This window comes from Podarcis gaigeae (assembly GCF_964106915.1).
Source record: "Podarcis gaigeae genome assembly, chromosome: 8".
In the NCBI taxonomy this organism is placed as follows: domain Eukaryota; kingdom Metazoa; phylum Chordata; class Lepidosauria; order Squamata; family Lacertidae; genus Podarcis; species Podarcis gaigeae.
In genome coordinates, this window is record NC_139684.1 from 10,966,381 (window position 1) to 10,983,052 (window position 16,672).

The 16,672-nt window shown below is 47.3% G+C and overlaps 1 protein-coding gene across 3 annotated transcripts; it reads right to left on the reverse strand.

Annotated features, from left to right (window-relative positions):
• Positions 1 to 1,924: 1,924 nt before the first annotated feature.
• On the reverse strand, positions 1,925 to 13,304 carry FBLIM1 (filamin binding LIM protein 1). 3 transcript variants are annotated; one of them, XM_083750285.1, is made up of 8 exons: positions 13,073 to 13,304; positions 9,436 to 9,682; positions 8,414 to 8,577; positions 7,109 to 7,220; positions 6,426 to 6,595; positions 5,194 to 5,372; positions 4,888 to 5,005; positions 1,925 to 3,778 (listed from the first exon to the last, which is right to left on the reverse strand). In XM_083750285.1, the coding sequence occupies exons 2-8, from the start codon at positions 9,674 to 9,676 to the stop codon at positions 3,665 to 3,667; spliced, it is 1,098 nt and encodes a 365-aa protein (XP_083606411.1). In that variant the 5' UTR covers positions 9,677 to 9,682; positions 13,073 to 13,304; the 3' UTR covers positions 1,925 to 3,664. The 3 variants fall into 3 exon arrangements, with proteins under 3 accessions (XP_083606411.1, XP_083606412.1, XP_083606413.1); XM_083750286.1 differs by lacking the exon at positions 13,073 to 13,304 and adding an exon at positions 10,433 to 10,747; XM_083750287.1 differs by lacking the exon at positions 13,073 to 13,304 and adding an exon at positions 10,310 to 10,329.
• Between the last annotated feature and the right edge of the window lie 3,368 nt (positions 13,305 to 16,672).

Sequence of the window (16,672 nt, forward strand, 5' to 3'; positions counted from 1 at the left end):
CCCCCATCCCCCGGAGATTCTTCATCATAAAATTCCAAGAAATATTATTTTAGGCTTTCTCAGCATCAACAAATATCAGGACTGCTTTAGTGTTAATGTTCACTTCAAGCTTTTCCAAGATATCAACTATATTTCTCACATTGTCTGATAAATGTCTTCTCGGGAGAAAGCCTGCTTGGTCTCTGTGAATCTCCTCCATCAAAACTATTTTCAGCCTTTTTGCTAAAATGTCAGCAAAAATTTTGTAATCCACATTTAATAGCGAAATAGGGCGGTAGTTCTTAAGTTGGGTCTTTTCAGTCTCTGTCTTCGGTATAAGTGTGATGTAAGCCTCTTTCCACATATCTGGTGCCCTTTTCCCCTCCATAGTTTCATTACAAACTTCCTTCAAAGGTTGTACTAACCACTCTTTCAAAACCTTGTAATATTTGGAAGTTAGTCCATCCGCTCCTGGAGATTTGCCCAATGCCATATTTTGAATAGCACCTTCTATTTCTTGTTCTGTTATTTCCTGATTCAAAATTCTTTTACTTTCCTGTGAAATCTTTTTCAATCCATTTTTTTCCCAAATATTGTTCTATGTCAATATCTTTTTCTCAGCAACAAATGTGTGCACTGAAAACGTAGGGCGACACTGAGAAATAATTGCACGTTTCTCTTCATTCAAGGCCTGATTATTGTCCCACCTTTCTGTCATCCGTGTATTTATTTTTGTCTCTCTTAGTCTGCATCTTTAATAATGGGATAGGATGACAGAAAAAATGACCTACTTTACTAATTAGATATAAAGAACTCTTGAGATAATGTGCATGGTAAGCTTTCAGCCTTTAGAAATGGTGCCTCAGCGAATGTGTTTTTTTATGCCGCGAAAAAGCAATAAGGAGACATTACCTGATCAGTCTGGGATATTAGAGCCATGGTTTTTCTGTTTTCATGTTGTTGTGATCTCATGTTTTTAATATTTTGGAAATCCATTTATCTGTTCATTATACATCTCTTAAGATACCTCACATCATATCCGGAGATCAAGTAGGAGGTTTTCATCTATGTTTGGATACAAATGGATGACAAAACCTTTCAAAACTGCCGATTTTAACCAATGATTTCAAAACTGTCCTGTTTTATTTTTATTTTATTGTTTCTTAGTATTACTGAGCAACGCTGGGTACAAGGTTGCAGGTTTCTTGTATTTGTATCCATTTAAATTGGGAATTGCAATCACTGGCAATGTAACAAAAGTCTTTGAATGGCCTCCGAGAGCGTTCCCTTTCCCCCTCATTCATTTGCTCCAGTCTGGGGTCCTCTCTTTCTCTCCCCCAGTATCCAATTTCCTTCCCCAGTGGGCACTTTTGCTGGTATATCTGCCCCTCAAGTGACATGGGCAGGGCACAGTGAGACCGTGGCCACAAGCAGAAGATGAGGCCAGCACTGCAATTCCCAGCAGGTCAGCATGGTCATTTTGGACTAAAACTCCCAACAGCCCCAGACAGCATGACTGGACAGATGTTAGTAGTCCAAAATACCTTGAGGGCTCCAGGTTGGGAAAGGCTACAGCATACAGTTTGGATCCCTGTAGCATTCTCACCTTGAGTTTTTAATTGATTTAACCAGAAAACCACATAATGGCATTATAGGATCCATTTACAGTGGTACCTCTGATTATGTACTTAATTCGTTCCAGTGGTCCATTCTTAACCTGACACTGTTCTTAACCTGAAGCACCACTTTAGCTAATGGGGCCTCCTGCTGCTGCCGCGCCAATGCCGCGCGATTTCTGTTCTCATCCTGAAGCAAATTTCTTAACTTGAGGTACTATTTCTGGGTTAGCGGAGTCTGTAACCTGAAGCGTATGTAACCTGAAGCATCTGTAACCCGAGGTACCACTGTATATATTTGCTTGTAACATCAAAACAGAAGAAAGCCATTGCATTTGAAGTCAGGTTTAATCAAGTTTGCGTATAAGTGTGGTAATTTTGATGCCAGCTACGGCTTCCTGATATTGTTTCCAGAGGGGAAAAACTCAAGTGAACATCAGCGCAGTCCAGCAGACAGACAGGAAAGATATCAAAAGCATACAAAAATCATAATAGTCATAACAATCCCACACCCCGTACATTGTTTCCGTGCATTTAAACAACTGATTGGTACAAATATATATATATGATTAAGACTGCAAAACAATTTTTGATACCGTGACAGTTTCAGGCTAAAATGAAGGTGGAAAGACCCTCTTCCCCATACCTAATAAATGGCCTTTGCCAGAACCTGCTATTAAGGTAGTGTTGCCTTGTGCTGCCCCCTGGCGGATAAGACGTGTGTTAATGGGCTGGGCAAGGTGCCTTCAGTGTGCACAAGAGAGTGTGCATATAGACACATACAGCCTTAAAGTTTTATCAGGCAAAATGAAACATTTGCCCAGGTTGATACTGGTGCAAGCATTTGAGTCACAATTAGGTGATTCTCAGAGATTGGTGCTCCAAGCAAAACCAAAAGTATCACACAATAAGGTGTGATAGTCTTAATTTATACATTAACAACACAGCAAATCTACAGTTTACAGTCCTTTGCTTGTGGTGTGTTCTGTATTTGCTCAAAAGCAGGCTTGCCTTCATGACCACATCACATGTTTTGAGCCTTGCCACTGAGATCTGGTCCTGGAGCTTAGCCTTTCGCCCATAGATTAAGCCTGATGCATTTGTGAGGTCATGACACACCTGAATTTGTTCCAGGCCTCACCTCCTTCCTTATCACCTCTTCAAGCAAGGTGGATGACAGCTGGGAATGCGGACTTCCATTGTTAAAAGACCCTGTAATAAAGCTTCCTAACAACTTACTGCTCAGTTCCCTCCAGAGATCTCCCAGATAGAGGTGATCCTAAGACTTATATCCCCCATGCTCAGTGACAAGAAGCTATACTCTCAGCCCTGCCATGGGATTTCAGATAGGGCTCTGAAGAACAGGGAGGGAAACATAAACTCAGGAAAAGAAAGGTGCTTGACAGGTTCTGCTGCTTTTATACCAATAGTCCTGCTCCCAACAGCCTTGAGGCTTTGCTGGACTGACGAAGCAAAAGGTAGGGAATAAATCCCAAGCAAGAAGTTTGGAATCCATCAACCACCTTGCAGCTGAGCTGCACACACATCCATACCGTGTTCTGCTTGCTGAAAAGAGTTCCACACATTATATATCTAGCAATTGGCCCTCTTTGGAAAAAGATGCTCATATATTACACCAGTGGAAAGCAACTGGCAGCCTGCAAGGGGGGGGGGGGGAAATCCTGCCCATGGATGATTGACAGTTGACCACCTTTCACATGTGCCCTCTAGTGGTAAAAAAAAACCCTTCTCCTGGCTCAGTCTCTCTCCCAGGAGAGGCATTGCACTGCTACAGGCTGTTACAGCCAAGGCCACTGGAAGGAAGAACAATATGGTAGGGGGAGATTCCTATAACTCCACCCTAGACTTTTAGCCAGCCTTGTTGCCAACCACTGCATTACAGACAACCCCAGGACTAATCCCCAACACTGAAAGGTTCCCCACCCCCACCCCAAGGCTCAGTTGAAAGTTAACAGGAGAGGAACAAACGGGGACGTCCAAATGCTGAAGCACACCACTGCCTGGTTCCTGTGCTGCAGCGTCTGGAAATATGCTTGTGTTTCATTTGCTCAGCAAGATGATTCTTCAGTGTGTCTGATGTGGCAGGACTTGCAGAGGACGTGGCTTCCCAAAGGGTAGCAGCCCTCTTCTGTGGGTTCTGGGGACAGCAAGACCCAACATCTCTGCAGAATGAAAGGAACAAATAGAATGTTTGTCTGTGGTTAGCGTCCCTTTATGGGTAGGGGTGTAGCTCTGTGGCAGAGCACCTGCTTTGCATGCAGAAGGTCCCAGGTTCAATCCCCGCTGGCAGCATCCCCAGGTTGGGTTGGGAGACCCCTGCCTAAAACCCCGGAGAGCCATTGCTGCCAGTCGGCATAGACAATACTGAGCTGGGTAGATGGTCTGACTAAATATAAGAGATTTCTGTGTTCCTGGGTCACAACAGTTTAAAGCTATTTGTGCATACGGATTCCGAACACACACACCTTATTACCAGTGTTAGAAACTGATATATGAAAGCTAGGAGCTAAATGGCACCTTAAACCTAGGTTATGGGCGCAATAACAGGATGTCTAGGCACACTTTTTTATAACAAGAATACAAAGCTAAAAATTAATGAACTACAGCTAAAATATTATGTTCATTTTTCACGTGCTCTAGTTCTCCCCCTGCCTACCCCCTAATATTAATATTAAGAGGGTGTCTTCTCTAGTCATCAGAAACTAGCTGGAAGTGGGGAGGCAGAAAAAGGATCTCTTTTCCTTCCATTCTGCAGTTTCAGTCTGAAATCTTAGGTGCAGTACTGCACCGAGAGCTCAGAAACTGCCCTAATGAAATTCCCTGTCGCAAAAATATGTGTAGAACAATGGAAGTTTCGAACACTGCTTATTACCTATTTACTAGTCCTTCAAACACAGCTCCAGTGCATTTGTTCATATGCCCCCTCTTTTGTTATAAAGGAACTATCCATAATATTTTGTCTTGTCCACATTCATTTGGTGAGCTGCAACTTGGGAGTCCTGGAGATGTCGGGACCTTTCACATTCAAAATAGATGCTCCACCACTGAGCTGAGCTGCAGTCCTTCCCCTAATTCTCCATCTCTCTCTGTTATTCCTCGTTTACTTTTGATGTATGATTGAAAACCTTTGAATAGTATTTGTATTTCACATTTTAAAGAATGTCACTCGCCTTCAAACTTGGCTCGTGGTGATGATCTTGGCTAGTCTCCCTCCCACACACTTCACTGCATGACCTCAGCCACTGGACACCAAACCCTCTCCCAGGCTTACTTCACAGCGGTAGCAGTCCTCATGGAAGTTTTGCCCCATGCACTCTATCTTGTATGAGTCCCTTCCGTCACTGGGGATAATGGGCCTCTCACAGGCACTGCACACAGAAGCATACTTCCTGAAGGGGGAAAAGACAGATTGTGACTGTGATTCCCTCTGCATGTCCATGGCACAAACTTTATCTTATCCCAAATACTTCTTAAACTCTGCATGCTTTGTATGTGTCACTCAGAGCACCCCAGATGTCAACTTCGTTGGTATGAGGAACAGATTAAATCCACCTTTCAAGAAGTGCTATCGCCATACCTGTAGAAGTCATCCAGGCAATGCACAGCATCGTCGTCGCCAACAGCAAAGACCTCGTCACCAATGGCCCGGTGGCATACGACACAGGTGAAGCACTCTGGGTGGAATCCGTGGCCCAGGGCCCGCACAATTTGGTTCACAATTAAGGCCTGGCACTTTCTACACTTCTCCAAGGTGTTCTGGGAGGGCAGGATGTATCCGGAATGAAGCAGAGAGATGTTAGATGCAGATTTTCAGTGTCCTGATTGAAGGGGGTCAATAGCATGCATTCTGATGCTTTCCTCAAAACACTCAGTGTGTAAGACACCCCGGGTTGTATCCAACCAAGACCTACTCAGAGTAGACATACTGCACTGCAGTGGGTTGGACTAGATCAGGCATAGGCAAACTCGGCCCTGCAGTTGTTTTGAGACTGCAATTCCCATCATCCCTGACCACTGGTCCTGTTAGCTGGGGTGATGGGAGTTGTAGTCCCAAAAATATCTGGAGGGCCGAGTTTGCCTATGCCTGGACTAGATAACTCTTGGGGTGCCTTTCAACTCAACAATTCTATTAAATGAATCTAAGTAAGTCATGGGACGCAGGTGGCGCTGTGGGTTAAAGCCTCAGCGCCTAGGACTTGCCGATCGAAAGGTCGGCGGTTCGAATCCCTGCGGCGGGGTGCGCTCCCGCTGCTTGGTCCCAGCGCCTGCCAACCTAGCAGTTCGAAAGCACCTCCGGGTGCAAGTAGATAAATAGGGACCGCTTACCAGCGGGAAGGTAAACGGCGTTTCCGTGTGCGGCTCTGGCTCGCCAGATGCAGCTTTGTCACGCTGGCCACGTGACCCGGAAGTGTCTCCGGACAGCGCTGGCCCCTGGCCTCTTAAGTGAGATGGGTGCACAACCCCAGAGTCTGTCAAGACTGGCCCGTACGGGCAGGGGTACCTTTACCTTTACCTTTAAGTAAGTCATGGTCATTAACTTCAATGGATTTACTTTGAGGAGGATTTACTACCCTCCCCATTAAAAACCGTAAGCCATAAGCCTGGAATCTACAAACAAACACTAATGGCACCAGGCCTCCTTCCCTGGGGAGACTATTCCACAATCAGGGAGCCACCACTGAAAAGGCCCATTCTCATGTTGCCACCCTCCACACCTCTTTTGGAGAGGGCACACAAATAAGGTCCTTGGGTGTCCTGTGGACCTTGAGCCACAAAACAGGGGAGAGGAGAAGAGGCAGAGATATGTACCTGGTAGCAGGTGACACACAGGGGCCGCCCCTCTTTCTGGTAGTAGCGCTGTCCCACCAGGGCACTGTGACATGTTCGGCACGTGAAACAGTCAGCATGGTACTGTTTGTTCATCGCCTCAAGCGTGGGAGTCCCAGGAGAGATGTTTTTGTGACAAAAAGCACAGATATCTGGAAGAAAGAATCACATGGGCTTCCATCCAACAAAGTTTTACTCATAGCAGACCCACTGAATTTAATGGGCTAAGCTAGTAGTAGATATTAACATCAATGGGTCTACTCTGATTAGGACCAGCACTGGATACAATCCTATATGTTTTAAGTCAGTGGGTCCCTTTCTCCCAAGGTCAGCCCATGGAACCTTTGTAAAGAGCAGCACTTTGGAAACACAGGTGACTCTCAACTTACATGGGGGTTATGTTCTGGGGATCACATGTAAAACCAAAACTGCACACAGTCAAAACACATTGGTTTCAACTGCAGGTAGGATTGCCAAAGTCATTTTTCCTGGACTCCTGCTCCATTTCCACCCCCCTTTTAATTTTTTTGCTAAGTACGTAAAGCTGAACACACACTAATTAAATGTGCATAAGTTGTGAGTTACCTGTAATAATTCTATGGAGCCCCCCAAAAAACCGATTTCTACACATACATATTCCTTCTTGGTGTGCAGTTTATTCTCACCTTTTGCAACAGTATTCTCCACCTTCCTCTCTGTCTGATGCTCACCAGCCCAACCAAGGGTTGAGGTCAGAATTTTAGGTTGCCTCAGTTCTGCTGCAAAGGTTGAAGTCGTCTAGAAAACAGGAGGAAGTAGACTAAGTCAGGCTGAGCACCTTCACAATATATTTCTGGGTGGCAGAGGTTAGCGTCAAAGGTATGAGCAAATGAACCACAACTGATGCTTTTAAGGCTCTTGTGCCTTTAGTGAAAAGTTTACTTTTTGCAAGTTCAGACCACTTTATTGCTTCCTTTTGATCATGGTAGAAGATTAATAGCCTCTTTTAACAACCTCAGTGTCAGTTTCTGTCCCTGGGGTCAAGCAGGGGGAGCTTTATTAGCAACCCCTCTCTTTAAAAGATCAAAGAACCTTTGCTAAATGGGACTTATTTGTGAACAAACATTGCAGAAGGATCTTTGCCACAAGTAGAGATATTGCTGGATAACATAGACTTATATTAAATATTTGTGTAGATGTTCTAATTCAGCCTCCAGCTAATTGTAGGAAAACAATCCCTCAGCAAGGTTTAAGGGCTCAAATAAGGAAGCAACTATTGCCTGGGTCCTCGATAATAACGAAGACAACAAGCTGATATGAAGTCATGTGGAATGAGCCCAAGAGAGAAGAAACCCACCCGGGAAGAATGGCAGATGAAGGTGATGGACTACATGGAACTGGCGGAAATGACAGGCAGAATCCGAGACCAGGGAGAAGAGTCGGTGGAGGAAGATTGGAAGAAATTTAAAGACTATTTAGAGAAACACTGTAAAATTAATGAATGTTAGAATGATGTTGGAATGAATTTATGTGGTTTTAGCAGAAATGTTATAAAGGTTTAGGAAAAACAGACTGTTAATTGGTGAAAGGAGGGAAAGTAAAGTTACATTAATATTAAGATAAATTACAGGACAAAAATTGGAAAAGATGGGAAGGATTTGCTGAAATAGCTAATCAAACTAGAATACAAAAAAGGGAGGTGTGAGGAGGTCAAGGAAACAAGCTAATGAAAGATAAGTTATGGGAAGAGTTGCTGTGTTTTTTAATTGTTTGTATTTTTCTGTTCTTCTCTTTTTCCTTTTCCCCCCTTTTCTTTTCTTTTTTACTTATTGTGATGTGTTGACTTGCTTTTGTTTAATATGGTGTTTTTACTTTTGCCTTTTGTAACCCTTAAAACTTTAATAAATATTATTTTTTTAAAAAAGAAACTACCCACTTATTGCATTAAAAGGTGATTGTCCAGATAGATCCTTCAGCAGAAATAAGGTTACCTGCAAGGATGTGGGGGAAACTGATGTTGGTGTCTGGAGATCAGGACCAAGTGTCTCCACTGAGAAAGGTTTAGAACATGGTGGTGGTGGAGGAAAGATGCTATCCAGGCTAGGGTCCACTGCATTACAGGACAGGATGGGAGGAGTTGGCAAGGCAGAACAACCTGAAACAGACACAGAACGACAGCTGCCTTAAGGACTCAAAACTTGGTTTAATCATCTTTGTACATTTTTAGAACAAGAGGTTCAGCAGCTCAAACTTGTTCTGAAGATATGCTAGGAGATACCAAGAAACCCCAACCCCTACTGCTTAACCCTAGTTAGTGTGGGAGGCTGAGGGGTTACTCTTAAACATACTCTAAACAAGCTGAGGGAGCATTATTACTCTCCCAGATGCTGGTGCTCAGAACTGAAAGCAGGAAGGGCCCACAGGTCAGCGGTCAAGCCCCTGTCTTGCATGCAGAAGGCCCCAAGCCGAATCCCCAATGGCATCACCCAGCAGGACTCCTTGCCTAGAATCCAAGGCAGCTGCTGCCCGTCAGTGTAGACCATTCTGAGCTTGAGGGAACAAAGGTCTGACTCTGTCAAATGCAGCTTCCTCTCTTCCTACTACACTCTATGAAGGTACAGTTAAGGCACTTTGCAAACATCTGTCAGAACACAGAAAGTTGCCTTATTCCAAGTCAGACCATCAAGTCCATCTAGCTCAGTATGGCCAACACTGACTGGCAGCAATAGCTCTCTAGGGTTTAAGGTAAGGGATCTTTTCCCTGTCCTACCTGGAGATGCTGCCGCCAGGGATTGAACCTCTGCCACAGAGCTACAGCCCTTAGTTGAATGCTTGTATTTTTAATTGATTCACACTCCTGGCCCTGGATATGGGCTCCTCAGCTGAGCCTTGGCTAAAGGGGAGCACTTCCAGGACAAGCGTCTTGGCCAGCTGTCCTCCTGTCCTCTCCGTGCTTCCCCTGCACCTGGGACAGACTACGGCATCACTTCACTGTGATTTCAGTTTCTCTCACCTCCATTGGAAACGCCCAAGGTCCCGCCATAGCAGCCTCTGTTCCCTTTAACAGCACCAGAAGATGTTTGGATCAGGGAGGGAGCAGCAGACTTCAATGCCTCCTTGGAGAGGCTGTTGCTGGGTGGAAGTTGAGTCCTCTGTGACTTTGCTTCACTTCTCACCATGTGGTCCCTCCTGGGTGGAGTGAGGGTGATAAAGATGGATGAGGCAATCCGTTTCTCCACCTTGTTGGACAGCATTTTCTCCTGGGACAAAGAAAAGAGGGAGAGATGTTTGGGGTTGTGGTCCTGCAAGACCCCGTCCCAGAATCTTTCCATCCCTCCAGCGGTTTGGGGCTCAAATGAGCAAGTGAGAGAATGACATGGTGGGAATGGGTGGGGAAATTTGGGTCTGGGAAAGCCTACTTCCACCCCCATCTCCTGCTGCAGGCTCTGTGAAGCCACCAGCCTCACTTTTTACATCTGCAAAACGTCAACAGCTGCATTATGGCAAAAGGAATCAACATTTTGGGCCAAAATTGCTCAACCAATGCTCCAATATAAGTTTGTTCCCTGTCCTATATGAATTGTGCATGTTACAGCAATTTTGCAATCACAGAAGCTGGAAAGCTGGAAGGGACCCAATAAAAGGAATCAAAATTAATTTGCATACTTGTGTTCTGTTGCATGTGGCAAAGGAAGGCAAAGGGCAACATTTCCCTTCTTGTTTCCTTTTCCATCCTCCCAGCTCCACCAGGCATTGCCCACGGAGCGGCCCATTTCATGAACACAGCTTAAAGAGGACAAGGAGCATTGCCTTTTTGGAACATGAAGGTTGAGAGTCTCAAGATGCTGGGTCCAACAACGGCAGATGCACAAACAAAACAAACCTACCATGCATGAAAAGCACTTCACAAAATTTAAAGCAGAAAAAAGTGGGAAGCAATCAACAACACCACAGAGCAGTCGCTGCAAAAGAAGCAGCCATTTCTCCCTTTGGCACTCCTGTGCACCAACCTTCCTTCCTCCTTTGTTTCAAAAAAATCTTCATTCCTGGGAGCAGGGAAGGAAAGGAAAAGCTGTTTCTCTGCAGCAGAACAAGACCTGACAGACCAGGGAGCAGCGTTTCAACAGGACGCCTGACGTGGAGCCAGCCAAGGGATTGCCACAGCCCAGTCCTGAGGCAGCTGCTCTGAGCCACAGCTCTGCCTCATCACCATCCCACAAGGCATGGGGCGGAAGCGATAAGGAAGTGGGCAAAGGGCAGCCCTGCTTCAGGCAGGTGCTGGCTCTGAGGCTCGTCCCCAACGCCCAGGCTGTGTCTGCTGCACTGGAGCTGAACGCCCTAGGTCTTTTTTTTTACTCCTGCCCCTCTATAACTTGCTAAAAGCATTCCTACGCTTCCCCCTACTGGGGTGGCATGTGAAAGTTTGTGGTTATGCATAGTTCTGCTCTCCTGTGCAGAATCGGGGGAAGTGGCTGCCAGTTTAATTAAACACTTTACTCGTCCCCACCCAAATAACAGGGAGCCTGACCTTCTAATTAAACAAGCAGGCCACGCCATGCCTTGGGGTCTTCAGGCTTCTCTGGGCGACCATGGAAGATTAACCTGGACACCTCTTTTATCTCCCTGTCCCCTGCCACCCATAATTTCTGGCATTCCTCTGGCTTCTTTCCAAACTCCTGTGCCTCTTGAAAGGCTTGCAGCTGTCTGGCTCAAGGACCCACCATGACTATCTCTTTAGACTAGAAGCCTCCCTCATTTTCTGGGGGAGGCTACTCTGGAGCAGGGAGGGGCTATGAGTCAATTTTGGTTTATCTCAATTCCTCATTTTCCCAATATTAAATTCAGTTTTCCACATGTATTTCTGCAAAACAATATTTATAATGCTACTCTGGATATCTGCTGTTTGGATGCATATATTCTTAGCTGGAGAGCTGCGTTGCAAATTCTGGAGAGGTGCAAATTATGAGGGATTGCTGTGTTTCGGTTTACAAATTGTTTCAGTGTGAATTAAGTAAGTTCACCTTTAAATGTCAACTGAATTTTCTGTCCCTGTCTAGCTATGATGGCCAAAAAAATAGATCCCTTCCTCTCCAGCCACTAATTCTATTGTAACACTTTGGCTTGCAAAGGACCTAATGCTATATTGGCTGTGAAGAGCAGAATAAACACAATAAATTTACAAAGCAACACCATTATTATTATTATTATTATTATTGCAAGAGGATACAAAAAAATAAGATTCTGAAGGTGCTAGAGAGGTGATGCTCTGCCTTGCAACCTTGCCTACAGCCAGCCTGCGGGAGGGTGTGTGTGTCCCATTTTCAGGGTGAAGCCTCCAACACATTGGTGGAAAGCCAGCCACTTCCTCATCTGCCAATGGAAGAAGGCCTTTCTGCCTTGCCAAACCTCACAGCATGCACCCCATGTCCCCTTTGTATTCTGTGGGGCTTCCTCCTGGGAAAGAGTGCCTTGGATTGCAGCCTTTGCCTCTTAGGACAATATTGGAGACACAAACTTCTAAGCTGCACATGCATGCTATTTTCGTTTTCAAAGTGCAGAGGTTTTTCACCTAAAGTCAACCAACACCTTCACTTAAACAAGGGTACCTAAGTTATCACCTTACCAGGTTCACAGTCCTGACAAGCAGTGGAATAGCATGGGGGGTGCAGGGGGGGCCGGCCGCACCGGGCGCAACATCTAGGGGGGCGTGCGCTCACACTAACTAATCTAGTGGAAGAGACTCGAGTGCTAAAATCCACGGGTTAGGGGGCGCAAATTACTTGCCTTGCCCCGGGTGCTGACAACCCACGCTACGCCACTGCTGACAAGCAAAACCTAGAGTTTCCCTTTCCCAGGATCACCATGCAAGCAGAGGGAAGCAGGGTCCTGACAAGGCCACCCCCCCCCAAAAAAAAAGAGAGGAAACGAGGCACAAGAGTTTGCAGCACTAACGTTTTGTAGGGAGAACTGAAGTGGGGATAATCATTCTTGGAATCAAGACCGCTGTAGGCTTTCTTTGGGTAGGGGCTTGTTTCGGTGGGGGCCACTCCCTGTACCTAGGCTGTGTCTGTGGAGGAGGAAGAGGCGCCCCCAGTGGCGGTCCTACATTTGTGGGAGGGGTCCCTGAAGCTTGAACTGTTATGCGGGCCCCTTTGCAACCAGCAGCAAGTTTTGGGTAACCGCTGTTATCTTCTTCCACGAGGGATCACCACACCTTTGCAACATCTGTGCAAACTTGGGGATCGTTGAAATGCATCCAGCAAAAAAAAAAAAAAAATCCATCAAACTTGGCCTACTAGACCCAAATCTTAGAAGCAATGTAGACTAAATGGGGGCCCCTCCAGGATTAGGGGCCCTGAATTAGGTTCATCATAGTAGATCCACCCCTGGGCGCGCGCCGCCCATCTCCGCCCTGGCTCCCCAAAAGTCCTCCGGGACATTGAATGGGGCAGCTCCCGGCTGGATGGCGAGGCAGGCAGGGCTGTGCCCACGGGCGCCTCCTGCAGGGGGAGGCCCCAAAGAGCGGGAGACCCGCCGCGCCCTGCTCAGCGGTGCGGGAGCTCCCTCCAGCACCCTTCTCTTCTGGCGGGCCGGGGAGGCTGCGGAGGGCCACCGACAAGGGCGCCGGACACCCTTGGACGCCACCCTACCTGGATCCGCGGCAACGCTGGTCCGGCCACTTGGTACCTGCCCGGCGCAGCGGAGAGGGGCAGGGAGGGAGGCGTGTGCCAACGGAGAGAGAGAGAGAGGGAGGCGGGCCGGGCTGGCGGCCCCCGGCTGATCTCGCCCCGGTCCCCGGGAGGGAAGGGTCTGCTGCGTCCTGCTCGCCGTCCTCGACGGACGCCGTCTGCCCGCTTCCCGCCCCTCCTCGAACAAAAGGTGGCCCCGCCCGCGCGCTCCCCGCGCGCCCCGCCCCCTCCGTCCCGCTACCTACCTGGGTCCGGGGGCTCCCCTCCTGCAAGCCCACCCCTTTCTCCGGCAAGCTCCCACATGCCGGCCCGGCCCGAGGTGGAGGAGCAGCCCGCGCCACGCAGCCAGATCAGGCCACCCAAAGGCCAGAGGTCGGCTGCCTCTGCTACTGACTGGGGGGCAAGATGCAGCCGCATCGGGACTAGTAGTAGCCACGGAGAGCCTTAGCCCCCACCCCCCCTCGGCATTTGCGCCTTTGGAAGTCCTCTCCCCTAAGGCCAGCAGAAGAGACTTGCGCCTCCCTTGGCAATCCTCGGACCACATAAAACCTCCTACATCAGGCATAGGCAAAGTCGGCCCTCCAGATGTTTTGGGACTACAACGCCCATCATCCCTAGCTAAAAGGACCAATGGTCAGGGATGATGGGAATTGTAGTCTCGAAACATCTGGAGGGCTGAGTTTGCCCATGCCTGTCCTACACCCTACTTCCAATGTATGCAACAACAGCAGCAAGAATACTTATAGCGAAGTATTGGAAGACACAAGATTTACCCACCCGGGAAGAATGGCAGATGAAGTTGATGGACTATATGGAACTGACGGAAATGACTGGCAGAATCCGAGACCAGGGAGAATATTGTAAAATTAATGTTAGAAAAATGTGGGAATGAAGTTATATGGCGTTAGTAGAAATGTTATAAGGAATTAAGTATAAACAGATTATTAGAGTATTAAAAGAAAAAATAAGGTTAGAATATGTTAAGATAATTATAGGATAGAAAACAGAGGAAGATGGAAAGGAATTGCTGAAACAATTAACAGAAGTGGAATACAAAAAGGGAGGTGTGAGGAGGTCGTTTAAATAAGCGAATGAAGGATAGGATGATGAAATTGTATGATGTCTTGTAAATTTTTTTTATTTTGTTGTGTTAGTTTAATATGTTAGTGTTGTGTGGTGTTTTTGTATTGTATTGTCTATTTTGTTTTGTAGTGTCTGTAATGTTTAAATTGTTGGGAAAGTAATAAATATTATTTAAAAAAAAACAAAACAAAAGAAGGCAGGTGAAACGCAAAAAATAGGCACCTCACTCCAAGAACCCTAATTTATTCTAAATTAAAATTAGGAGGACCAGGGTACAGGATCAGTGGGTGCCAAGGGGGGAGGCTGAGAATGCTGTGGTGCCCGCTGGCAGCAGATCCCAGAAGAATCCTGCTGGAAAAGTTGATAAAGAGTCCCATCTAGGCCAGCACCCAGTCCTCACAGTGGCCAACCAGTTGCCCCAAAGGGAAGCCTGTGAGTGAGACCTGGGCACAACAGCGGCCCTCTCCCCACTAGCAGCACGCTATCCAAGGACAAAAGGAAACAGTGCTTCAGGTGCTGTGGAACTCACCGCCACAGGCTATTGCAACGAAAGCCAGCTGGCATAAGAAGCAAGCGTTGCAAAGGACTGGGTAAGGTTGTGGGCCTAGTGACCTTCTCTCTGCCTCTGGCGTTCCCCTCTCATGTCTTGGCCCTGAATCATCTTTGCTGCTTCATGGAGACCACTTCCCTCTATGGGAGACAATGTTTTCTCCTGCCTGACCTTGCAAGGGGCAAGGGTACAGATGTGTTTCTCAACTCCCAAGTAGAGCTCAGACGCTACGTGCTCTGAGTCATTGGCCAGCCTTGGAATGAACCTTTGCAAATATGCACCACCACAAACTACAGGATAGAACAAAGGCCTTCGACTGCTTGTGATATTTCACACAGGAATGTAGGAAAGTGGCCTTACACTGAGCCAGACCCTTTGTCCACCTAGCTCACTTTTGCCACTAGCCTGGTGCCCCAGAGAAGGCCCCCACCCTGCAAGCAAGACATGAGCACAACAGCCAGTTGCGTAGCGTGGGTTGTCAGCACCCGGGGCAAGGCAAGTAATTTACGCCCCCTAACCTGTGGATTTGCGCCCCCTAACCCTAACCCCCAGATGTTGCGCCCGGTGCGGCCGGCCCCCCCTGCACCCCCCACACTACGCCACTGACAACAGCCCCTCCCCACTTGTGATCCCCAGCAATGGGAATCACCCAGGAGTGGACATTCAGCCACCGTGCCTGGCAACCTTTTGGAGGTCTCCATTTGCCACATTTCGGAGACAAATTCAGTGAGATTTAGGCTGCAAGGATATGCAGGACCACCGCCCTCTCCTCCTCTGTGTCTCCTTCAATCATTTTCTGGAGTGGGGTTGAATGTTTTTATTTCCTGGTCTGCAGTGGTTTCCTTTCTTTTGTCCAGCAACTCTTGCGGAAGCAGCTGAGCTGTGTCAGCATTTGACAGCTCATTTGAGTTGCAGTGGTGAAGCCTTGAGTCAGCTTGAGCTGGCGTGGGGAGGAGGTGGGAGAGCCATTGAGGATTCCCATATAAGCCTTGCTTTTCGCCAACCAGACAGGCAGACAGGAAGTGCAAGTGCGGGAGGCCTCCCCCTCCACACATAATCGTGTATCTCCATGATTACAAGGGCTGGAGGCAAAGGGAAGGGAAGGGTGTGGAGCACAGCACTAAGAATATAAAGGAAGGGCATGCAAGATTAGGCTCCAGGCAGAGAAGGAAGGAAGGATTGATCAAACCCCAGTTTGCAAAGAGGCTTCTGGGTAGGTAGAGGGTGTTTGCACACACGAGGATTAAATCACTTTGTGGTTTAATCCGTCTGCAACAACACAGCCATGGATCTGGCTCTGCCTAGCCAGCTTTTCCCACACTCCTGATAACGTACAATTCCCCCCATAGCTTCCTGAACAGCAAGGCATTTGTAGCACAAAGTGCAGCTACAAGTTAGTTAAGCACACTAAAGACCCCCACCCCCAAATTTCAATGGGTAAGAGTTAAGGACATGGGTAGGCAAACTAAGGCCTGGGGGCCAGATCCGGCCCAATCGCCTTCTAAATCTGGCCCGCAGATGGTCCGGGAATCAGCGTGTTTTTACATGAGTAGAATGTGTGCTTTTATTTAAAATGCATCTCTGGGTTATTTGTGGGGCATAGGAATTCGTTCATTCCCCCCCCCCAATATAGTCCAGCCCCCCACAAGGTCTGAGGGACGTGGACTGGCCCCCTGCTGAAAAAGTTTGCTGACCCCTGGTTAAGGAGGTCCTTGGGTGGCTAGTCAATAAGAGTTAGACAAATGCACTGGGGAGAAAGGCTCTCAGTAGCCACTAGCCACAATGACTATGTTCTACTTTTTTATTGATAAAATTGCTTTTGTATACCACCGTGTTATAAGTGAAAATCCGGACACAAAAGTTGTTGAGCGGAAATTCACCAAAATCTACACTTCTGACATCGGCTGCCATATGTCCGGATTTTCCCA

Coding starts and splice junctions, on each gene's coding strand:
- FBLIM1 (XM_083750287.1), bottom strand. Junction 6,596..7,108: donor GGAGAATACTGTTGCAAAAG/GTGAGAATAAAC, acceptor TCTTTCTTCCAG/ATATCTGTGCTTTTTGTCAC. Junction 5,373..6,425: donor TGTGTGTCACCTGCTACCAG/GTACATATCTCT, acceptor CTGCCCTCCCAG/AACACCTTGGAGAAGTGTAG.